At 33.1% G+C, this 26,844-nt stretch overlaps 1 protein-coding gene across 2 annotated transcripts in view; it reads right to left on the reverse strand.

Moving 5' to 3' along the window:
- Trpc1 (transient receptor potential cation channel subfamily C member 1) overlaps nt 1-26,844 on the reverse strand; it is an 80,837-nt gene that overhangs the window by 46,020 nt on the left and 7,973 nt on the right. Inside the window, exons 2-4 of one of the 2 annotated variants that reach the window (XM_027933908.2) lie at nt 25,965-26,119; nt 19,628-19,729; nt 14,992-15,194 (exon numbers count right to left, since the gene is read on the reverse strand). In XM_027933908.2, coding sequence (XP_027789709.2) covers nt 14,992-15,194; nt 19,628-19,729; nt 25,965-26,119 — 460 coding nt within the window. The remainder of the gene's footprint in view (nt 1-14,991; nt 15,195-19,627; nt 19,730-25,964; nt 26,120-26,844) is intronic. The other variant, XM_027933909.2, reaches the window with a different exon arrangement.

A 26,844-nucleotide genomic window follows, 5' to 3' on the forward strand; every position in this document is an offset into this window, starting at 1 on the left:
TATGAACCCTCATTCATCACTGGTTGGAATGGTAAATAATGCAGCCACTATGGAAAAGTTTGACAGTTTGGCAGTTTCTTACAAAACTGAACAGCAATTAACTATATAATCCAATAATCATGCTTCTAGATATCTACCTAAATGAGTTAGAAACTTACATTGACACGAAAACCTGTACATGAATACATGTGGTTTTGATCAAAATTGTCAAATTTTAAAACCCATCAGGATGTCCCTTAATAGGTGAGTGGATAAATGGTGGTATACCCAAACAATGGAACATCATTTAGCACTAGTAAGAAATGTGCTAAGCCATGAAAAGATGTTAAGAAAATTTAAATGTATACTACTAAGTGAAAGACGTAAATGATGGATACTGCTTGATGTCAATTATATGACATTTTGGAAAAAGTTAAGATGGGAGACAGTAAAAGGATCAGTAGTGGTAGCTGGGTGCAGTGGTACACACTTGTAATCCCAGCTTCAGGAGGCTGAGGCAGGCTGATTGCGAGTTCAAAGCCATCCTCAGCAAAAGTGAGGCACTAAGCAACTCAGTGAGACCCTGTCTCTAAATAAAATACAAAATAGGGCTGGGGATATGGTTCAGTGGTCCAGTGCCCCTGAGTTCAATTCCTGTTACCCCCCAAAAAAGTGTAGTGGTTGCTTGCAGGGGGCTTCAGAGAAGGGAGGAGTGAACAGGTTTAACAGGGAATTTTTAGGGTAGTGAAACTATTCTCTATGATACCATTAGGGGTATATGTCCTTAAACATTTGCCAAAACCCAAAAAATGTATAATACTAAGAGTAAACCCTAATGTAAACTACAGACTTTGGCTAATGTATCAATGTTCATTCATCTATTTTAACAAATATAATAGATGGGGATGTAGTTCCATGGTAGACAGCTTGCCCGGCATATGTGAAGCCCTGATATGAATCCCGGAAGGAAGGAAGGGAGGGAGGAAGGGAGGGAGGGAGGGAGAGAGGGAACACTGTAACAAATTTATGACATCAGTGAAGGATGCTGATGGTATGGAATACCTGGGGAGAGGGGTCTTATATAGGAATTATACCTTCTGATGAATATTGCTATGAAGTTTATTAAAACTTCCTTAAACAAATTAAGCCTATTAATTAAAGAAAAATAAAAACACTCAAGAGTCAAAGAAGAAATCATATGGGAAACAGAAAATATCTTGAACATATTTACATCAGAAAGGAAACAAGAGCTAAAAATAAATAAGCTAAGGTTCTAACTGAAGAAGCTAGAGAACTAAGAGCAAATTAAATTCAATGTTAATAGAAAGAAAAATAAAGTTACCAGCAGAAGCAACAAAATGGAAACGGAAAAACAATAAAGAACATGAATAAAATTAATGTTGTCACTTAGAAAAATCAATAAAATTGATAAGATCAGAGATAAACTGCAAAAGACCAGAGAATAAATACTTTTGGCTTTGAGGTTTACACTGTATATATGGCAATTACTCAATTTTCATGTTATACCACAATAACAGCAATAAACAGTGCATAAACAAACAGGCATAGGCATATTCCAATAAAACTTTATTTATAAAAACAGTTGGTAGGGGCTGGGGATGTGGCTCAAGCGGTAGCGTGGTCGCCTGGCATGCACGCGGCACTGGGTTCTATCCTCAGCATCACAGAAAAATAAAATAAAGATGTTGTGTCCACCGAAAACTAAAAAATAAATATTAAAAAATTCTCTTTCTCTCTCTCTTAAAAAAAAAAAAAAAAAACAGTTGGTAGACTGGATTTGGCTCCAGTACCACAGCCGACTAATTCTAAGCTAGACAAAGAAAGAGAGAAAGAGAGGCAGAGGGAGAAGGGAAAGGGTGGAGAAGAGACAGAAAGAATGAACATAGATATCTGGAATAAAAAGGATATCACTAGAGAGTCTACAGAAATAAAAAAGTTTTTAAAGAATTATAATCATCTATATGCCAAATTAGACAACATAAAGGAAATGGATAGGGAGGGGGAGCATGGGAAGATTAGATGAATTCTAGATAGGGAAGAGAGGTGGGAGGGATAAGGAGGGGGCAGGGGATTAGCAAGGGCGATGGAATGTGATGGACATCATTATCCAAAGTACATGTATAAAGGTATGAATTGGCGTGAACATACTCTATATACAAAGGTATGAAAAATTATACTGTATATGTGTAATAAGAATTGTAATGTATTCTGCTTTTGTATATTTAAAAAAACAAAATCAATAAAAGAGTTAAAAAAAGGAAATGGACAATTTCTTAGAACATCACAAATGACTGAAATGGATTTGAGGATAAGCAGAAAATGTGAATAGAGCTATTTAAAGAAAATTAACTTAATAAAAATTATCCTGCAAAAATAGAGTATAGATCCAGATAACTTCACTTACTATTTTCAACAAATATTTAAGAAAGAATGCTAATCATAAAAATAATCTTTCAAAAAATAGAGGAAGTGAGAATACTTTAAAGCTCATTTTCTGAAACCACTGTTACCCTGATATCAAAGTCGGATAAAGATATCCCCAAAATACAAAGCTATAGAAAATATCCTTCATGAACATAAAACAAAAAATATTTAACATATTAGCAAACTGAATTCAGTAACACATACAAGGGATTTTTATCACAACCTAGTAGGGTTTATCCCAGGAAAACAAGGTCAGTTTAACATCTGAACATCAATTACTGTAATATAACATATTAATAGAATAAAGATCTAAAAATATATATCCATTTTAACAGACACAAGAAAAGCCTTTGACCAAAATCCAAAGATAATTAATGATGAAAAACTCTCAACAAACTAAAAATAGTAAGAAATATCCTCATTCTTTTTTATATGTATTTTTTTAGTTGCAGGTGGACACAATAACTTTATTTTTTTATGTGGTGCTGAGGATTGAACCCAGTGCCTCACATGTGCCAGGTAAATGCTCTACTACTGAGCCACAAAGCCCTAGTCCTGTCCATATTCTTATAAAAGATATCCATGAAAATTTTATGGTTAACATCATACTTTTTATTGGTACATATTAATTATATAGAATAGTGAGTTTCATTTTGGTATATTCATACATGTACATAACATAACTTGATCAATTTCACTCCAATACCTCTCCTTCTCCTGATCCCCTTCCTTTACCCTAATGGTCTCCTGTATACTTTCATAATGTTTCTTTCTTTCTTCTTTTTTTTTATTAACATCTAGCTTTCAAATATGAGAGAAAACAAAAAATGCTTGTCTTTCTGAATCTGGCTTATTTTACAAAATGATTCTCTACAGTTCCATTCATTTTCCTGCAAATGACATAATTTTGTTCTTGTTTATGGATGAGTAAAACTCCATTGTGTATATATACCACATTTTCTTTAATCATTCATCTATTTATAGACATCCAGTCTGACTCAATAAGTTGACCATTGTGAACTGTGTTGCAATAAATATGGGTATGCATGTATCTCCACAGTATGCTAACTTCAACTCTTGTAGATAAATACCAAGGAGTGGTAAAGTTAGATCAAATGGTAGTTCTATTTTAGTATTTTGAAGAATCTCCATACTGATTTCCATAGTAAGTATACCAATTTACATTCTCACTAGCAGTTAATAATGACTCCTCTGGTCCTCTATCTTCACCAGCATTTACTGTTATTTGTATTCTTGATGATTATTATTCTGACTGAGATGAGATGGAACCTCAATGTAGTTTGGACTTACACTTCTCTGATGACTAAAAGTGTTGAACATTTTTTCCATATAATTTTTGGCCTCTTTTGAGAAGTATGTTGAGTTACCTGTGTGGTTTGGGGTTTTTTTTTTTTTTTTTTGGTGGTTGTTATTGTTGTTTTGGGATTTTTTGGTAATGAGTTTTTTTATTTCTTTATATATTCTGAATATCTGTATGTTTTATGTATTCTACTGTCTTCCCACTTAGTTGTCTACCCAAAATTACTTCCTCTCTATTTTCCTGCTACTAACCTTCCTTTTTAGATTTCTCTTTCATACTTCCTAAGACACAGTAACTCTATATCCTTACCTCCTACCTCTTCAGCATATCCTCCTACACCTTATCCCTGATGAAATATAGAATATTTCATCCTTCAATGAGCGAATACACTTTCTTCTCTACAACATATGGATCTTTCTCTAAATAGACCATATATTATGCCACAAAGCAATTCTTAACAAATACAAAAAAGTAGAGATACTACCCTGCATTTTATCAGATCATAATTTAATGAAACTAGAAATCAACGATAAAATAAAAAATAAAAACTACTTCAAAAACTCTAAACCCTTTTACAAACCTACTGAATAGTACAAACCTACTGAGTATATAGTAGATAATAATTGAATTCACCATTTCTGTACATTGTGACCAAACTGAAAATGTCTTAATAGCAACTATTTGTTTTTAGGTTGTACATTATTTATAGAGGGATCTGTTAACATTGTCCTTCTCCTCAAAGAAGAGGTATTGGAACTCTACAGGGGCACTATAAGCCTGTAGGGTAAAAAAGGTAATGACTCAGATCCACAGTGCTAGAAGGGAAGACACACAACCAACATGAAAAGACAAGGGAAGAAAGTGCCCCACACAAATCAAGATACCACATTATTAGAATCCATGGCCAGCACTTCAGAAGAAATGACAGAGAAGGAGTTCAGGATATACATGATTAAAATGTTCTGTGAATTAAAGGATAATATAAGAGAGCAAATACAGGCAGCAAAAGATCATTTTGACAAAGAGCTACATAAACAAATACAGGAAGCAAAAGATTACTTCAATAGGCAGACACAGTTTCTAAAAAAAAAAGAAAAGAAATCCTTGAAATGAAAGAAAAAATAAACCAAATTAAAAGTTCAATTGAAAGCATCACCAACAAATTAGACCACTTGGAAGACAGAACCTCATACAAGGAAGACAAAATATATAATCTTGAAAAAAAAATGTAGACCACACAGTGAAAATGGTAAGAAACCATGAGCAGAACATTCAAGAAATATGGGATAGCATAAAAAGACCAAATTTAAGAGTTATTGGAATAGAGGAAGGCATAGAGTTCCAAACCAAAGGAATGAATAATCTATTCAATGAAATAATGTCAGAAAATTTTCCAAACATGAAGAATGAATTGGAAAACCAAATTCAAGAGGCTTATAGGATGCCAAATGTACAAAATCACAAAAGATCCACACCAAGGCACATTATAATGAAAATGCCTAAAATACAGAAAAAGGAGAGAATATTAAAAGCTAAGAGAGAAAGGAAACAGATTACATATAGGGGGAAACCAACTGGGTTATGTGCAGATTTTTCAACCCAGACCCTGAAAGATAGAAGATCCTGGAACAACATATGTCAAGCTTTGAAAGAAAATGAAATCTTATATCCAGCAAAATTAAGCTTTAGATTTGATGATGAAATAAAAACCTTCCACAATAAACAAAAGTTAAAAGAATGTACAGCTAGAAAATCTGCACCACAGAACATACCTGGCAAAATATTCCATGAAGAGAAAATAAAAAACAACAATGAAAATTAGCAGAGGGAGGTATTACACTAAAGGAAAAACTTATCAAAGGAGAAACTAAGTCAAGTTAAATAACAAAAATGGCTCGGAATACAAATCATGTCACAAAAATAACCCTGAATGTTAATGACCTAAACTCACCAATCAAAAGACATAGGCTAGCAGATTGGATTAATAATAATAATAATTTTAAAAAAACAACAATATGCTGCCTCCAGGAGACTCATCCCATAGGAAAAGACATACACAGACTGAAGGTGGAAGATTGGGAAAAATCATACCATTCACATGGACTGCAGAAGCAAGCAGGAGTTTCCACCCTCATATCAAATAAAGCAGACTTCAAACTAAAGTCAATCAAAAAGGATAAAGAAGGACACTACATACTGCTAAAGGGAACCATACACCAACAAGACTTAACAATTATAAATATATATGCCGCAAACAATGGAGCATCTATGTTCATCAAACAAATTCTTCTCAAGTTCAAGAGTCAAATTGACCACAACACAATAATTTTGAGTGACTTTAATACACCTCTTTCACCACTGGATAGATCTTCCAAACAAAAGCTGAAAAAACTACAGAACTCAATAATACAATCAATAACTTAGACTTAACTGACATATATAGAATATTTCATCCTTCAACAAGCGAATACACTTTCTTCTCAGCAGCACATGGAACCTTCTCTAAAATAGATCATATATTATGCCACAAAGCAATTCTTAGCAAATACAAAAAAGTAGAGATACTACCCTGCATTTTATCAGATCATAATGGAATGAAATTAAAAATCAATGATAAAATAAAAACTACTCCAACACCCGGAGACATTAAGCATATTAAATAATATGCTACTGAATGAACAATGGGTTGCAAAAGACATTAAGGAGGAGATTAAAATATTCTTAGAGGTAAATGAGAACACTGATAGAACACATCAAAATTTCTGGGACACTATGAAGGCAGTACTAAGAGGAATGTTCATTCCTTAAAAGAACAAAAAGTCAACAAATAAATGACCTAATATTACAACTCAAAGTCCTAGGAAAAGAACAAATCAACACCAAAAGCAGTAGAAGACAGGAAATAATTAAAATCAGTGCTGAAATCAATTAAATTGAAACAAAAGAAACAACTGAAAAAATTTACAGAACAAAAATTGAAAAAATAAAATTGACAAACCGTTAGCCATGCTAACAAAGAGAAGGTGAGAGAAAACTCAAATTACTAACGTCCATAATGAAAAAGGAAATATCACAACAGATACTACAGAAATATAGAAGATAATTATACATTATTTTGAAGACTTTTACTTCAATGAAATAGAAAATATTGAAGGCATGACAAATTTCTAGAGTTACATAATTTGCCCACATTGAATCAGGATGATATACACAATTTAAACAGATCAATTTCAAGCAATGAAATAGAAGACACTATCAGAAGCCTACCAACAAAGAAAAGCCCAGGACCGGATGGATACACAGTTGAGTTCTACAAGACCTATGAAGTGGGGTTCCTCCCAGGGATGCAAGGTTGGTTCAACATACAGAAATCAATAAATGTATTTAATCACATCAATAGACTTAAAGATAAGAACCATATGATCATCTCAATAGATGCAGAAAAGGCATTCTACAAAATACAGCACCCCTACGTGTTCAAAACACTAGAAAATAATAGGAACACACCTTAACATTATAAAAGGTATCTATGCTAACCCCAAGGCCAACATCATTCTATATGCAGAAAAATTGAAAGCATTCCCTTTAAAAACTGGAATAAGACAGGGATGCCCTCTTTCACCACTTCTACGTAACATAGTTCTTGAAACACTGGCCAGAGCAATTAGATAGGCGAAAGAAATTAAAGGAATACAGGTAGGAAAAGAAGAAATCAAATAAGCACGATTTGCCAATGATATGATTCTATATTTAGAAGACCCAAAAATTCCAACAGAAAAATTTCTGTTGTTAGAAAGATTTCTCTTGTTCTTTGATAGGCAGGATTAATATTGTCAAAATGACCATACTACCAAAAGCAATACACAGATTTAATGTAATTCCATTCAAAATCCCAATGACATTCCTCATAGAAATAGAAAAAGCAGTCATGAACTTCATCTGGAAAAACAAGAGATCCAGAATAGCTAAAGCAATCCTAAGCAAGAAGAGTGAAATAGGTGGCACCACTATACCAGACCTTAAACTATTCTACAAAGTAACAGTAACAAACACAGCATGGTACTGGCACCAAAATAGACCGGTAAACTAATGGAACAGAATAGAGGACACAGAGACTAACCCACAGAATTACAATTTTCTTGTATTAGACAAAGGCATGAGAAACATACATTGGAGAAAAGATAGCCTCTTCAACAAATGGTTCTAGGAAAACTGGAAATCCATATGCAACAAAATGAAATTAAACTCCTATCACCCACCACACACAAAACTCAACTCAAAGTGGATCAAGGACTTAGGAATTAAACCAGAGACCCTGTATCTAATAGAATAAAAAGTAGGCCCAAATCTCCAACATATCAGATTAGGCTCCTTCTTCCTTAATAAGACTCCTATAATGCAAGAATTAAAATCAAGAATTAATAAATGAGATGAATTCAAACTGTAAAGCTCTTCTCAGCAAAAGAAACAATCAGTGATGTGAATAGAGAGCCTACAGCTTGGGAGCAAAGTTTTACCACTTGCACATCAGATAGAGCACTAATCTCTAGGGTATAAAAAGAACTCAAAAAACTAAACACCAAATAAACAAATAACCCAATCAATAAATAGGCCAAGGAACTGAACAGACACTTCCCAGAAGATGATATACAATCAATCAACAAATATATGAAAAATGTTCAACATCTCTAGCAATTAGAGAAATGCAAATCAAAACTACTCTAAGATTTCATCCCACTCTAGTCAGAATGGCAGCTATTAAGAATACAAACAACAATAAGTGTTGGCGAGGATTTTGGGAAAAAGGCACACTCATACATTGCTGGTGGGACTGCAAAACTGTGCAGCCAATATGGAAAGCAGTATGGAGAGTCCTTGGAAAATGGGAATGGAACTACCATTTGACCCAGCCATCCCACTCCTCAGTCTATACCCAAAGGTCTTAAAAACAGCATACTACAGGGACACAGCCACATCAATGTTTATAGCAGCACAATTCACAATAGCTAAATTGTGGAACCAACCTAGATACCCTTTAGTAGATAATGGATAAAGAAACTGTGGGGCTAGGGCTGTGACTCAAGCGGTAGCACGCTTGCCTGGCATGTGCGGGGTGCTGGGTTCTATCCTCAGCACCACATAAAAATAAAATAAAGATGTTGTATCCACCGAAAACTAAAAAATGAATATTAAAAAAATTTATAAAAAGAAACTGTGGTATATATACACAATGGAATAGTACTCAGCAATAGAGAATAAAATCATTGGATTTGCAGGTAAATGGATGGAGTTAGAGTTTAATACTACGTGAAGTTAGCTAATCCCCAAAACCCAAATGCCATTTCTTTATTATAAGGAAGCTGACTCATAGTGGGGTTGGGAGGGGGAGCATGGGAGGATTGGATGAACTCTATATAGGGCAAAGGGGTGGGAGGGAAAAAGAGGGGGTACGGGGGTAGAAAAGATGGTGAAATGAGATGGACATCATGACCCTAAGTACATGTATGAAGACACAAAAGGTGTGAATATAATTTGTATACAACCAGAGATATGAAAAATCATGCTCTATATGTGTAATATAAATTGTAATGTATTCTGCTGTCATATATAACAAATTCAAATAAAAAATAAATAAATAAAAAGTATGGAAAAAATAAAATTTACAATAAGGATGCCATAACTACCAGAGTGATATTCGTTTAAACCCAGATGTATATATCAATGAATAAGAACAGAGTCTAGAAATAAAACCACATGTATCAATTCAAATGATTTCCCAAGATGTGAAGATAATTCAAAATAAGAAAAATGACCTTTTCAATAAATAGTGCTGTAGTAAATGGTGGGATATTATAAAAATCCTTATTTCATATATACTCAAAAATTTACTCAAAAACTCATATAGTTAACTATAAATCCTAAAACTATAAAGATTTAGAAGAAAACCAGAGAAAATCTTGGTGACCTTGAGTTAGGCAAATATTTCATAACTATGACACTGAAAACGTAATTCATAAAAGAAAAATAAACTTCATCAAAATGAACAATTATGCATCTCAAAAGATACCATAAAGAAAATGAAAAGACAAGCCATGAACTGGGAAAAATAATTTGTAAAACATGTATCTGTTTAAGAACCTATGCCCACAGTACAGAAAGAACTCTTAGAACTCAATAACAACAAGAAGACAAACAACCCAACTGAAAAATGAGCTAAAGATTCAAATAGAGGATAAGCTAACTAAAAATAAGCACATAATATGTTTGACATCATAAGACATAGAGATATGCAAATTAAAATCATAAGGTGAAAGTACGTGTAGATACTAAATGGCTATGATCAAAAAGACTAACAGTATCAATTGTTGGTGAATATTCAGCAGTATTAGAATCATCATACATATTTGCTAATGAGAATGTAAAAGGATATAAACATTTTAAAAAACAATTTGACAGTTCCTTAAAAAGTTAAACTTATAATTACTATACAATCCAAAAATTCTACTCCAAGATATCTACACAATAGAAATAAAAATATGTCCACATAAAAACCTGTATGTCAATGTTCACTGCTAAAAATTGGAAACAACTCAAATGTTGATAAACGAATGAACAAGAACCATGTTATCTATATAATGGAGTAATAATCAACACTAAAAAATAAATATTGATATAGGCAATGGTACGGATGAACCTCAAAAATATATTAAGTAAAAGAATACAGAGATGTAAGTCAACTTTTTGCATGATTCTATTTATATGTAATTTCTAGAATAAGAAAAACTATACAAAAAGAAAATCTCTTGGAGATAGGGATGGAAGAAAGGACTGACCATAAATGGGCCGAGAAAACTTCTTTCTGTGATGAAAATATTACAATACTGGGTTGTGGTGATATTTACTAAAAAGTATACACTACTACAGTCATCAGTCTCCACATCTTAAAGAAGACTTTTTTAAGGCCCTATTAAGCTAGGTGATTATGTTCTATGTAACTTTTTGGAGTGCTGGTTTCATTCACACCAATATACAAATATGGAAAGATGTAATTCTGTTAAGTCCAAAGTACTTTTAAAACAGTAGTTTCATATGGTTCAATCTAAATATTTTGGCAACCATGAAAAGAATTGGAGTAAATGAGGCAAGATTAATAACATGTAGGCAACTGAATGACAAAGGAGGGCAAACTTGAATGTAATTTGTATAATCAGAAATTTGGAGAGGGAATTGCTGACATGTAATTGATGGTCATTGACAGCCTGTGCTAAGCACTTTACCACTACAGAGGTACAACCCCAGCCCCTAAAAGTATTTTTCGAAAAGTAGAAAGTTTTTAAAAGGCGGAAAATTTATACGATAGACCCTGCGTCTAATAGAAGAAAAAGTAGGCCCTAATCTCCGTCGTGTGGGATTAAGCCCCAACTTCCTTAATAAGACTCCTTGGCACAAGAATTAAAATTAAGAATCAATAAAAGGTTCTTCTCAGCAAAAGAAACAATCTGTGAGGTAAATAGAGAGCCTACATCTGGGAGCAAATCTTCACCCTTCACATAACAGTTAGAGCACTAATCTCGAGGGTATATAAAGAAGTCAAAAATCTAAGCAAAAAAAAAAAAAAAAATCAAAAAAAATAACCCAATCTGGGCTGGGGATGTGGCTCAAGCAGTAGTGCACTCGCCTGGCGTGTGCGGCCAGGGTTCGATCCTCAGTACCACATACAAACAAAGATGTTGTGTCTGCTGAAAACTAAAAAATAAATATTAAAAATTCTCTCTCTCTCAAAAAAAATTAAATTATAAAATAAATCTTCTTTTTAAATAAATAAATAACCCAATCAATAAATGGGCCAAGGACCTGAACAGACACTTCTCAGAAGATGATATACAATCAATCAACAAATATATGAAAAAATGTTCAACATCTCTAGCAATTAGAGAAATGCAAATCAAAATTACTCTAAGATTTCATCTCACTCCAGTCAGAATGGCAGCTATTATGAGGACAAACAACAATAAGTGTTGGTAAGGATTTTGGGAAAAAGGCACACTCATACACTGCTGGTGGGACTGCAAAATCATGCAGCCAATATGGAAAGCAGTATGGAGATTTCCTGGAAAATTGGGAATGGAATTACCATTTGACCCAGCTATCCCTCTCCTCGTTCTATACCCAAAGGACTTAAAAACAGCATACTACAGGGATACAGCCACATCAATGTTTACAGCAGCATAATTCACAATAGCTAAACTTTGGAACCAAACTTGATGCCCCTCAGTAGATGAATGGATTAAAAATGTGGCATATATACACAATGGAATATTACTGAGCAATAAAAGAAAATAGAACGATAGCATTTGCAGGTAAATGGATGGCGTTGGAGAAAATAATGCTAAGTGAAGTTAGCCAATCCCCAAAAAACAAGTGCCAAATGTTTTCTCTGATGTAAGGTGACAGACCCATAATGGGATAGGGAGGGGGAGCAGGGGAGGAATAGACAAACTCTAGATAGGGCAGAGGGGGCAGGGGATTAGCAATGATGGTGGAATGTGATAGACATCATTAAAAGGACATGTATGAAGACATGAATTGGTGTGAACATACTTTATATACAGAGATATGAAAAATTGTGCTCTATATGTGTAATAAGAATTGTAATGCATTCCACTGTCATGTATTTAAAAAATAAAATCAATATAAAAAATAAAATTTAAAAAATAACCCTCAAAAAAAAAAAGTAGAAAGTAAAGTGGTATAGCCATAGCTATCAACCAAGTCTTATCAAAGAGAAACATAAATGTTTTTGTAAAACAGAAAACACTTCTAGTTATACCTCTGAAAATGAACTTAAATTGATTCCAGGTGACTTTTTCAATTTATTGATTTGTGACTATCAATCCAATAGAAACCTATTTTTAAGGTGAGGAAGAAGTGAGGGAAGAGGGTTTGCAGGTTAAAGTTTATTTTGTATACGACAATCCTTGACTTAAAAAAGTTTGTTGGGCTGGGGATGTGGCTCAAGCGGTAGTGCGCTCGCCTGGCATGCGTGTGGCCCGGGTTTGATCCTTAGCACCACATACAAACAAAGATGTTGTGTCCGCTGAAAACTGAAAAATAAATATTAAAAAAAAATTCTCTCTCTCTCTCTCTCTTTAAAAAAAAGTTTGTCAACAGGCTGCCTAGGACTTTCAGACCTATTTTGCAAAGTAGATGTTAAACTTGACACTATATCAACTATATTTAGTTATTATTTGCATATATACGTAAGGGGTATAATAAATTACAATAATTAATTATGTTAAGTCTGAAGTACTTTTAAAACAGTAATTTCATATGGTTCAATCTAAATATTTTGGCAACCATGAAACAGAACTAATTATGTTTAATTACACATAAAAAATAATATCACTTTCCATTGCTATATCAGAATATCTGAAACTGGATAATTTACAAAGAAAAGGGGTTTATTTTGGTTCACAAATCTGAAATTCCAAGAGTGCATCTGCTCAGCTCAGTTTCATAGTGGAAAGAAGCAGGTATATGCAGAAGAAAGGACAGATGTGAGAAAGGCTGAAAGGTGGTTCCAGGTATGTTCTGGTAAGAACTAATTCATTATCACAAGAACTTATCCAGTCTCAAGAGAACTAACCCAGTCTATTGAAAAAGACATTAATATATTCATGAGGACACTGACCTAATCACCTCTCAAAGGCACCTCTGAATACCACTACTCGGGAATCAAATTCCAATGTGTTTTGGTAGGGAAAAACTATACCTAAACTATCGCAAAGGCTTATGCTGAAAATTAGTTCCAAAATCTAGTCCAGAACCAGACATCTTAGACAACATATCCATGTGTGTGATCTTCCTCAACCTGTTCAAGACAGGTAAGGTAGGTACTTTTTAAAATCAACCCCTCCTCCATTGTTCTTAATATTTCAATTGGAGAAATGGGAAGAGATGATGAATAGTGAAAAAATAAAGACTTGAATATTTTCTGAGAGGCATAACAGGTCAAATATTTAGATAGGAAATAGTTGTGTTTTTTTTTTTTAAAGAGAGAGAAATAATTTTTTTTAATATTTATTTTTTAGTTCTCGGCGGACACAACATCTTTGTTTGTATGTGGTGCTAAGGATCAAACCCGGGCCGCACGCATGCCATGCCAGGAGAGCGCACTACCGCTTGAGCCACATCCCCAGCCCCAATAGTTGTGTTTTTTAAAAATAAATAAGATAGAAAGTGATAACTATTTACAACTTGGAAATTCTCTTGAACTAATAAACTATAATTCTAAAAAGCAAATAGTACCCCTTCCCTCGAGAGCATGAGATAAACCTTATTCTTAATTTGAAGAATTTTCTTAATTATTTAGCATTTTGTGGGAGGCTGATATAGCATATGACCAGCATTTGCTTTCCCTCCTTGTCAGCTGAGGCACTGTTGGTCAGCCTGTGATTTGGTTGCTCTAAGTAACCGAAGACTGTAGCCCTGATCTTGAGGGTAGAGAAAACGCAAATGTGTCTTCATGCGTAGGTGTGCCTTCCTACATCCCCAGGGACGGAGCTACGCTCACCTGTTCCTTTGTGATATTACCCCTTGCCCTGTTTGGGACAGAATGTTCCATGGAAACGCCCTTTGTGTGTCCCCTTCTCTTACTCTGCCCTTGGGTGTGGCCTTCCTAGCTGTCAGTCAACCTGCTGACAGCAGACATCCTAGACTCAGTCCCCTGAAACCTGACCTCTTGCCTCATTTGAGTGGCTTCTCCTCAATAAAAAGGGTCAGCACATGCTCACACTCTCTCTCTCTCTGCAGACCCTTAAGGTCAGAGGAGCCGTCACAGCACCCCCAAAGAAAAAGGTATTTCTGTCTCTTGTGTGGTTATTTCACGCAGCCCAGTTCCACCTTTATGACAAATCTTGTCACACTGATAGCAATGAAGCTACTTGAAAAGACCCCTGAGTGTTTTAGTCACGTCCAACGTGGTGTCCCTGGGTGGGCAGGTTTGAGTGTTTAAGTGCCCGGGAACATGACAGCATTTGGTAAAAATTTCTGAAAAATTCAGAACTCAGTGAGCAACAGAGCTAGAAGTATGGCTTCCATAAGTCATAGAGCATCACATTTCTTAAAAGCTGCATAAAAAGAATATTAAAATAAAAACCAAACAATAAACAAACAAAACCCCCAACATCACTGATACATATCTTACTAAATCACACATTTATTTACCAAAATCTTAATTTTCTAACCTGGAATGTCGGAGGCTATCCTTTTTGTTTTTTGCAGAACACAATGTACATTCACAGCCAACTGCATGGGGCTTGGGTAGAGAAACGTCCTGTTTTAGCAGCATTGTAAGAATCTCGTAGTTGTTACGATGAGCAGCTAAAATGACAGGTGCGACATCCATAGTAGTTGAGTACTCAGGATTCTGGATTCGTTCCATTAGTTTCTGAAAAATATTTATATAAATGTCCAAAAGTTATTATTTGTGACTTCAAAAAATATTTATCTGAAGAATGAAATGAAAAAAAATAGGAAGGCACAAAGAACTTAGTAATTATTTTAAAGAATATGATAAGCATTATACTTGGACTACATTTTTTGAAACCTCAAAACTTAATTCAGTTAATAAATGGAGTATAATCATAACAGACAAAGTCTTCAGTAGGAAACATTCATATAACTAGAGTTCTATTTTCTAAGAAAAAAAGAAGTAAAGCTAACTAGACAAATACCTTAGAAAAAAGTATTTAATTTTTACAAGACTATAGAACATGCATGAGAAGGAAAAAGAGTAAGAATTTTAGAAAAAGAATATAATGAAAAAACAGAAATGTTAAAAACAGAGTACAAATGCATGAGAAAAATTAAAAATTCCACCTTTATGACAAAGCTTGTCACACTGATAGCAATGAAGCTACTTGAAAAGAATAGGAAGCACTCTTCATTCTGTATAGTTCTTTACCTATACTACTTCCTATTGCAAATGCACAAAAACACTATCGATCACAGTTACTATTTAATGAGTCCTGGAACTATTAGCACATTACATTTATCATCTCATTTAATCCTCACAGTAGCCTATAAAACTGAGCATAATTAATCCCCATGAAGAAACTGAGGCTCAGAGAAGTTAATGTGCCCAAGCCACACAATGGAGTGGCAGGGTGCTGATCAGAATCCAGGTCTGTACTACCAGGAGCCTGAGCTCCTTCTAATTCGTGGGCACAGGGGCCTGAGGATGACATGAAATGAGGAAAAAAATATTAGTAATCAAAGGATCAAGGTTAAATAAAAAGGTTGACTATTTTATGACTATTGTATATTCTTTCCAATACTTCTCACTTTTTCGCAGAGGTTTCCCTGAGAGCTGTTTGATCCAGGGTAAGCTGATCAAGTTCACATTTTGGTAATTTTTATTAACATTGTAAAGGTAGTGTACACTCAATATAAAATATCTGAAAAATATAGAAAAGCAGAAAGAAGAATAAAAATACCTATATTCCTTCTATCCAAATAACATTTTACAGTACAATATTTCCTTCTAGTCCTTTCTCTATCACACCCCTTTCTAAAAGACATCTTTTGAATAAATAATAGGTATGCTAAACACCAGTAGTTAAAAACCACAATTCTTACTTTTTCAAAGATCAAGGACAATTTTTAATAATCTTATAAAGCTATACCCCAGGATCTTCAAGGAAAAAAATTAATGTTCATAATTTTACATGCAATTTAAGGAAGTTCATAGACTATGTTCAAGATATTTTGCTAATTTAAATAACACTATAACAAACATCTTTATGAAAACAGGTTTTTGCAAATTTAGGATTATCTCATTAACACAGACACTCCAACACAAAGTGGAATTATAGATCTAAAGATCATGAACAGTTTTGACACTCCTAATGATTAATATCACAGTTCTTTTAGTAGCTTATATTACCAATAATATTTAAAAAGTATTCATTTTACTCTAAAGTTTTACTCACCAGTGCTGGGTAAGTTAGATAAATTATAATTTATGAATGAAAAACATCATTATGAAATTTTAATTTGCTTTACTTTGATTACTGGTAAATTTTAATGTTTTACAATATACTTTTTAAATTTTGTTTTTCCCCTTTTATGAATAGTTTGTACGGACACTTCCCAATTACTTATTGAAGACTTCAAATTAATGAATTTAACAATTACAGAGAAACCTAAAATTAACCATTTTCCCTCTTACTGCATTATTGGCCATGAAGAAAATTATATTTAGTCCTAACAGAAAAATCCTAAGAGAAAAGTGGTCCTCATGCTTCTTATGCAACATTTAACTATATGAAAAACACTATTAAGACATGCATAAGATTAATATCCATAAGTTCATTGTTTGTAACATAAGTCTATGTATTATCAAATAACCTGTATTTGAAAGCCAATTGGGAAAATAAAATTTTGACAAGTCAAGAATAGAGAATGAATTCACTGAAGTGGTAAAATAAAATATAAAAAAAATTTAATATTGTCTATCTGGCAGAATAGGGCTATTAAATATGATCTTGCTGACACTGGAAGTATTTAGATAAAGACTGAATAACCTTCATTTGTTGGAGTAGACAGTGTTTTCACACTGATTAGGTGAGGACTGCCAAAGTCATGCAACTCTAAGATTTAACTGACAGTGGTAACAGTGATAAGATAATACTAGTTAGGGGTTTCAATATTTAGTGCACTCCACTCCACATTGCCACTCAAGAAAGGAAATGGGTTGAAAGGCTAGGAATAACAGGTAGACCAAAATATGATAGTAACTTTAAGATAAATGGCAGAAAATTCAATAGGATTCCAGATATTTCTGGTCCTTTGGATAGGGACTATAGTCTTAGTTCTTTTTTCTTTATTCCTGTTAGTTTCTTACCACTACTTAAACTAGATGTTTTATTTTTTGTGGCTCTGGGAATTGAACCCAGGGCCTTGTATATGCCAGGCAAACCTCTACCACTGAGCTACACCACCAACCCAGAAAGTCACATTCTTATAAGTCTAAATGAAAGTAAAAATTTTCAATTATGATAAAGGATGAAATTTGGCAGAGCTTCTTACAGTTCTCAGATCATGGCACATAGTCTGCTACAAATTTATAATTATTTCTTAAAACATTATTTTTCTTCTGTATATAACCTATCTATACTCCCAGCAGTTATTTAAACTGTTTCATTTTGCCCTCATAAATAATAAATGATACAATTTAAAAACTTGATGTACAATATATATCTTATTTTTAAATTAGTATTTATCTGATTATTAATGCTATCCTAATTAAACAGCAATAAAGAAAATATTTTAAAGAAAAAATATACTTAATTTGGTCAAGCAACAAGAGATGAAAATTTTGCTACATTTAGATAGTCTTTTATTCAGTATTTTTAACATTGGATCAAATAACATGTATAATTCATTATCCCCATTTTTTCCCACTTAATACATCATAAATTTACATATTTCAAAAAATTCTTTTTAAAAATATTTATTTTTTAGTTATAGTTGGACACAATACCTTTATTTTATTTATTTTTGTGTGGTGCTGAGGATCGAACCCAGGGCCTCGCATGTGTATTTGCTAGGTACGTGCTCTACCACTGAGCCACAACCCCAGCCCCTCAAAAAATTCTTTTTAAAATAGCATTCTAATGACTGCATATTTCACTGTGTGTACACATAATTATTCACATTTCCTATCTTCTTTTAAGATGTTTATTTTCTTCACCCTGGTGCTGGGAATCAAACCCGGGGTCTCCCACATTCATAGCAAGCCCTTACCACTGAGCTATTTTTAGAATGTTTAAACTTGTGTTACCTTGCATTGCTTTTCACTGCTATAAATAAAGCTGTAATCAACATTTTTATCCATTTTTTTAACCATATCCTTCACAGATTTCTAGAGGAGAAAACACTAAGAATATGACAGCTTTCTTGTTTATGACACATCTTGCCAAAATGTTTTCCAAAATACCTCCACCAGCACATAAACCTCTACTTCTCCCTTGCCATCAATGATTATCATTAAAAATATTTGCTAAGTACATGCTTGTAGCCCCAGCTACTCATTAGGCAGGCTTGCAGAGAAGAATTGCTTCAGCCCACAAATTCAAGACCAGCATAGGCGACATTGTGAAATCCTATCTCAAAAAAAAAGGGGGATTTTTTTGTAATTTAATAAGCAAAAATTAGTATCTCACATTTGATTATCAGTAAGGTTTAACATTTTATTTTTATTTTTATGAATTTTTTGTCATTTTGTAATATGATTTGATGTCTTCCATTAATTTATCTAATATTAAAACAAAGATTACTAATTTGAGATATTTGCTGCAAGTATGTTTTGCCAGTTTTCCATCATTTTCTAAATTTTGCCTAATGTTTGGATTCCATCAATTTAATGTATATAACAGCCAAAGACTGTTCCACTGTAATTTTTGCCCATTATTTTTATGCTTTAAAAAAAAATCCTTTTACTCCTAATCAGTTAAATATTCATCTACATTGTCTTCCAGTTTTATAGTTTCACTGAATAATTTTATGGTGTACATTTAATTCTTAAGTCTATCTAGAAATTAGCCTATATTTTCAACATTACCTGCAGAATATTCTAGACTAAAAGTGTCCATTATAATAAAATTATGGGAATGTCAATTAATTTTAAAAAGTTTTCCTGAAAGCAATACTAATTATTATTGCAAATGTCTATTTACTTTAAGGTAATACTTTACAAGTGAAAAAAATCTACTTTTTAAAAAACCGAAACAAATTTGGGGGAAGAAAAAAAATGGCAATGGAGCAGGAGATCTACTTTGGCTTAAAAATCCAAATTAATAAATATTTAAGAGTACTAACTACTATAGTTGGTCTTGATGCCCGTTTTGGTCGATGATTAAGTAGTATATCAACAGCTCCCACTACTTCAGAGTCGATTGCCACCAAAAGTGCATCTGCGGACTTCAAAAAAAAAAAAGTTAAAAAAAGAAAATGGAAGATAAAAAGGTAAACTATTTATTTTTTTACTAATTCATAAATAAAATTATTTTTTAAAATTTAAACTGTATTATATACAGTAATACTGAATTTGCAAAAATTAAAACTGTACAAATAGTACATGTGCTTTCCTTAGCAGTACTTCTGTGTACTACAATACACACTGTCTGTTCTGGTTTTAATGCACGAGTTGATAAAATAAGGAATGCTTAATCAAAGGGATTACTAGCGGAGTAGTGCTGATCCATGCAGTATTTAAAGTTGGATAAATTTTTTTCAAGACCTTTACTCTTGAACTGCAGACCAAAAAAAAAAAAAAAATCTTAATGTTCCAAATCTATAGATTATTGATAGGAACCATTACTACAGGCAAAGAATTATGTTCAATCTAACAAAAATGATCATTGTCAATGCAATCATGAGAACAGGGCAAAGTAAAAAAGTTCTAAAGGGGAGAGCACTCTTTTCTTATCTTTGAAACATACATGGCTGAAAGAAGTTGTACAAATTTGGCATTAATAGTAACTATCATCAAGTATAAACCCAAAGAATTTTAAGTTGCCAAAGCATATAAAGGGCAGGAAAAAGAAGTGATTTTATAGTTCTACTCTCAACCTAGAGCTCATTGTGAAGACCCACTTCTGACAGGAGGAAAAGTCAACAGATTCACAGGAAATAAGAACTTTTTGATTCTCTGTAACAGTCTGTAGTCCTTTTGGCAACCATGACAACAGAATTTGCTTTCTTTGGGTTTTTTATTTAAGGAAAACCATAAAGACAAAAGGAAAACATGGGAATAAATAATGTTTAATTTTTAAAAATGCCCTGGTTATTTTCAATCTGTTCATTTTTAACTGTAATAATCTTTACTATTTAAATAAATCAACATTATTGCTCTGGAGAATGAAATTATATCAGACCTTTAATAGTTCTTCATAGCTGAAAAGAATAAAGCTTTTATCCACTTTATCCAAATGTCAAAAATAGAGCTAAAAATGACAGACTTTACCTGGACATTGAAAAATAGTACTATACATAGGAAGAAAGGGCTGAAGTCCCCATTCAACATTAGCAATCACCCAAGTTCTCTCTCAGAAAAAACTTCCTACCCAAATGTGAAATTTAATCCATCATTTTTTTCCTTTAAAAATTTTAGGGTTGGGGCTAGGGTTGGGGCTCAGTGGTAGAGTGCTCGCCTAGCATGTGTGAGGCACTGGGTTCAATCTCAACACCATGTAAAAAATAAATAAATAAATAAATTAGGGTTCATTGGGCTATACAGCCCTTGACTTCAAGTCTTAGCATTATTCTTCTACTTTGTAAACATTTTTCTTCAGTTTTAGCATATTAAGTTAAACAAACAAACAAACAAACAAAAAAGAACCCTGTACCATTACTAATAAATATTTCATTTGTGGTTTTAAATTTCAACCATAAAATAATTATTATAGTTGCTCTCAAAATCAAATACCAGGCAATCTCAACCATTTGAAACATAGCCATTGATCCAGCCACAACTTAACACACACACACACACACACACACACACACAAACTTTTACTGAGTTGTCACAAATAACTTCATGAGCGTTACTGCCCAGAAGAAACAGGTATAGGTATAAGCATGCAGTCTTAGAGTTGTCTATAAATAATGGATATCTGGCTTTCCCAAGTATCCTTCAGATCTTTACTGCATAAGGGAACAGCTAGGTTAAAATCAACAAAGGGGAGAAGGGTTGGCTAGTGAATAAATAAAATAGCAGTGTAGCAAAATCTCTGTCAATACACAGCAGTCTGAAGACATCTGACATAGCGACAAACATGTTAATAGTTTTAGACCATATGAAGCAAAGTAAAATGATTACACTCTCAATTATTCCAATTTATGGTATTATAGTTAAATTATATTCAGATATACTACTTAGTAAAGAATATTTATATTATGTATCTCAATGCTTAAAAGGATAAGCTTCAGCTATAAAATATTTATTTGTATAAAAATGTCATGTAAATAAGGAGTTACCATTGATTTGTTCTGTACAAACAATATGTTATTTGATAAATAGTGGCTGTTATGAAGGAAAAGTATTTTAAATTCTTTTCAAAATATATACAAGAATACAAAATATCCTTGCTAGCTGTTTCCCACTTTCTCAGACATCTGACAATTCCTTATTAAAATAGCTTCAATACAAATGTCATTATGTATTTATGAGGTCCCTATCTTCCTTCTCACCTTAGAGTTTGTCTTTCAACAATTCCCATACTCTTTCCTCTAAACTTGGGGTAAGAAGCTAGTTATTTCCTTTCCAAACCTAATTTTCCAACTTAGTATTCTAGTTAATGTTCTCCAATCTTCTATAAGACCATGGTCCTCCATTGGCAAAAATAGTGGTTCCAGGATGGAAGTGGTAGCGCTTGCCTGTAATCCCAGTGGCTTGGGAGGCTGAGGTAGGAGGATTGCGAGGTTCAAAGCCAGCCCCAGCAAAAGCAAGGCACTAAGCAACTCAGTGAGATCCTGTCTCTAAATAAAATACAAAATAGGGCTGAGGATGTGGCTCAGTGGCCAAGTGCCCCTGGGTTCAATCCCTGGAACTTCCAACCTGCCCACCCCTCAAAAAAAATACTGGTTCCAACTCCCACCTCTCACAACTTTAAATTGTTCCTTGCTCTTTGCTAACTTAACTTGATCTTATCTCTTATCACTCACCTTTTCTTCTTCCTTTCATGTGTCAAACTTCTCAAATCAACATGCATCATTTTCTCTAATTCTACCCAACCCATACTTTCAAAATCCAATTCCCATTTCTATCTCCTCATTTTCCTTGATTTATAAGCAACATATTAAAAATTCTTTTCTTTGCCTTTCGTACTATCTCAACTGCCCCTGACATCTTCAATTATTCACTGGTCCCCTTTAATGAAACCCTTTACTTCAAATGCCCTTTATTAAATGTAGGCCTCCCTAAGAATAAGTCTGCAGCAGACCTTTGCTTGTAACATCAATGGTCATCTGAATGCCTATGATTGCCTACATTTCTCTCTTTATCTAAACCTGTCCCTAGAGATACAAATCTTCACCTGTGACTGCTGGGAACTGCTTGATAGTCCTCAAATAGATAAGGCTAAAACCATAAAATCAGAAGTCATTTTCCTTTGCACCAAGCCTGATTTCTCAACTTGCTAGTTTTCTTTCATCCTTCTTTCAGTCATCCATGTTTAAGATTTTCAAGTAATCTTCAACTCCTCTTTTCTCCCCTCCAGATTTAAACACTCAAGAAATCTTTCAAAGATCTCTAATATCTGTCTTGTCTTAATTCTTCTTGTAGTAACTATTCTTCTTAGAGCCACTTTTCTAGTTTAGTTTTAACATCTTCAAATCTGAATTACTACATAACTGCTCACACAGGCTACACCCTTCTCCACTTTTCTAATCTATACTAAATTCGATCACTAGATTTAACTTTCTAAAATACTACTGGACACATAGCATACCCTTCTTTAAAATCACTTAATGATACCCCACTATCTATTACATAAAACCCAGATTCCTCAGTCTAGGATAAAAGGCCTTTTTCATCAGTTTTTCTTTTAGTTACTTTTCCTGATAATTCCCTTTACTTTGCAACCCAAATATTTTGTTCCAAAAAGCTGTCTCAAGAATATACATTGCACATATCTTTACTTATGTCCTTCTATACATCCTTTGTTCCTTATCCACCTAGAAATATTTGAGAGTAGATTAGGGTAATAGGTAAGAGCACAGACTACGGAGCCAGGTCTATCATATACAATAAATTTGGGCAAGTTAATCTTTCTGAGCCTCAGTTTCCTCCTCTGTAAGTCAGGGATAATGGTAGTATCTACCTCCTAGGGCTGTTGAGAGGATTAAGTAAGTGAATATATATAAGGTTACTCATGGTGTAGTGCTACATAAGTGTTAGCAACACTAATATTTCAAGGCTACGCTCAACTGATACTCTTCCAATGAAACACTACTTAATGATAGCTTCCATACATAGTGATCATTGTCTTTTCTATATTTCTAAAATATTTATATTAAGCCTCAAGAGTTTAAGTATAAAATAGGTTTTCTCAAGAATGGCACTATTGATATTTGGGGTCAGAATTTTTTTTCTTGTGGTAGCTGTCCTCTGTGGTGGAGTATGTTCAGCAACATCCTAAACTTTGCCCACTAAATACCACTAGTAATCTGCTCCCCAATTGTGAAACTAAAAATATCTCCAGACATTGCCAAGTGTTCCTTGGCAAAATCATTTGGTTGAAAACCATTGATATAACACAAGATAAGCACAAGAAAGCATTTTGTAACTGTAAAACAACATATAAAAATAAAGCATTATTACCACTCAAAACTTATCAAATACATCTTTGTATTATTTAGTTGATTTATAATTCATATGCACTTTGTCTAATTCATTTGAAGATACTTTAGTGCAGAATCCATATTTTACTTATTCATTTTCACAATCACACACAAGCAAAGGCCTTGAACTTTTGTTGACTGATAGAATGAGAATGAGGTAACCTCGTGAGGAGATTGTGAACTGGAAAGAGCATGGGATTTGTAGTCAGAAGAGTAAATTCAAATCTTAGTTTTGCATTTAATAATTTTAGAACTTTGGGCATTTCATTAAAGTCTATGAGCCTCAGTTTTCTGATCTATAAAAGATTTCATTTATATAAGTTAACTGTGATGTTTGAATATGATCAAGAATGTGAAAGAAACATGTATGAAGTACAGAATCATTATATACATATAACCATATATGTAAAAACACAAAATTATTAAACCATAATACCTCTTTATCCAGAATTATCAGGGACTGAATTTCTTTATCTCTTTATTTTCTAGATAACTGAAGCTTATGCCTTTAAGTGTTCAACTAAAATTGAAACCATTTTGGTGGAAATCTTCTGCTTTTATGAGTACTACATAAATATATTCTTCTTTCTTCTAAAACAATAGGTACTGAATATAATTTAACTTTTTCTTGCTGAGTCTATGCCATTGTTATAAACCTTAATTATCATTCTAATACATAGTTCCTCTAAGAGATGAATAGAAATGTAATGCTATTGACCTCTTTATAAAATATCCCAGAAGAACCATGTCTCATTTTGTTCCATTGTAGTTCTAGCGCCCCCTTTCTATTGCCCCTTGAATTCTCTCTGGATTGGAAAACTAAGAATTAAATCTGTTGACATGGAATCTAAAATGAGAAAAAAAAATAGATTTTGAACGGGGGCTCCAGAAGTATTCATACAATTAAACTTAATTTAGAAACTTCATCACACCTACTCTGGCTAGTCAGAGGTATTTATTTATTCTTTCTTATTCCTAGTTGTATTCTGGATAGCTGAAGTTCCTGGGTAAGCAATTTCTGTACTCTACAAATATATATGTATACACAGTACCATGTTAGAATAGATAAAATAGAGATTATACAGACTATGTATGTGCCTTTAGAAAATATGCTGTGAGTGCTTTCTGATGCCACTTAAAAAGTATATCTATGTGTGCTAGTTAAGGGAAAAAAAGAGCCAAAATCCATGTGCTAAGTCCCATCAGAAGCAAATCAAAAAAGGAAAGGAAAATATATTATTATTAAATTTCCTTTCAGCATCTCCAAACTGAATTCTTCAAAATTTACATACATGCTTACTTTTGTACCTGAACTGATATGAGACAAACAGAAAGGTATCTTTTTTTTAGTTAAAAAAATCTTCATTTTCATACATAAGTAAACATTACATTTCAAACAAAGAGGAAGTGAGTAAACCAGTCTATTTCATTCACATGATTGTAAATAACATGGGGCACATAAAAACTTGTCCTCCTAACACTTCATAACATTTGTCCTATATATAGGTAAATAATAAAATAGGATTGATACAGGTAATAAAAACAAAATCATCTTTAATGATTCATGTTAATATAGCTCTATGGGATATAGGGGAAAATGAGAGTTAATATGAAAAAGACAAACCAATTCAAAAAATTATTCTTCATAAAATGTCATTTTTTGATTTCTTTAAACTACTTAGTGGCTTAAACACAAACAGTGAAAAAGAAAGGAAGAAAATAAAAAGAAGAAAGTAAACTAGAAAGAAAGGTAAAAACATGGTATAGCTAACATTTCTTAGAAGCTACTGGATAAAATTATCTAGCCTTGTACCTGACAACCGTAGTCCAAAAGAAGCTGCAGTATATCCAAGTTTTCGTTTTCAATAGTTATGGTAACAGCATTTCTCCCAAGCACATCTACGCAATTTATGTTCAAGTCACCTGAACTGTTTTCCTCCAAAATCTTTTTAACCATATAATAGTCACCTAAATAACAATATACAAACATAATTTAATATCCAAGAAATATAAGAATGACTGTAAAGAATAATTTAGCTTGTGGAATTAAAAGACTTAAAATATCTAAACTCATTTTAGTATAAGAAATTGTGCACAGAAAATGTGAACATTTCCTAGGTAAAAACTTATATCTTGATAAAATAACAATCACACCAATAGCAAATGTAAAATGTAAGTAAAAAATTTTTTATTGTGCAGTATGAAATAAAAATTATTAGTTTAAAATTCTGACCTGGATGGTTATAAGGAAAGAAGCTTGTAGAAGATATGTAAAACAATTTAACAAAGAACACCCCAAAATAGAGATTGGCAGCTAGAAAAATAAGAAGTTTAAAAGAATAAGTTTTATAGCTCAAATTTATATACACATTTACTCATATATCACAATGGTTAAAAATGAGATTCAGTAATAATTAGAAATATAACAAAGACTTTTTATAGGGAAAGCATACTTTTGAAAAAGCAGTTTGAATATGTAAGTATGGTGTATGTATAGTAAGAGGTAAAACTGCCTGAAAATCCTCTCCTCCCATCTCTCTCTCTCTCTCTCTCTCTCTCTCTCTCTCTCACACACACACACACACACACACACCCTTCAATGATGAAACTTTTAAATGACCAGGCAACATTGAGATCACAAAACTTAAAGCAGGACTAGAACTACTGCTTGATATGTCAGAAGCAGATGGACT

Source organism: Marmota flaviventris, chromosome 8, assembly GCF_047511675.1.
Source record: "Marmota flaviventris isolate mMarFla1 chromosome 8, mMarFla1.hap1, whole genome shotgun sequence".
In the NCBI taxonomy this organism is placed as follows: Eukaryota; Metazoa; Chordata; class Mammalia; order Rodentia; family Sciuridae; genus Marmota; species Marmota flaviventris.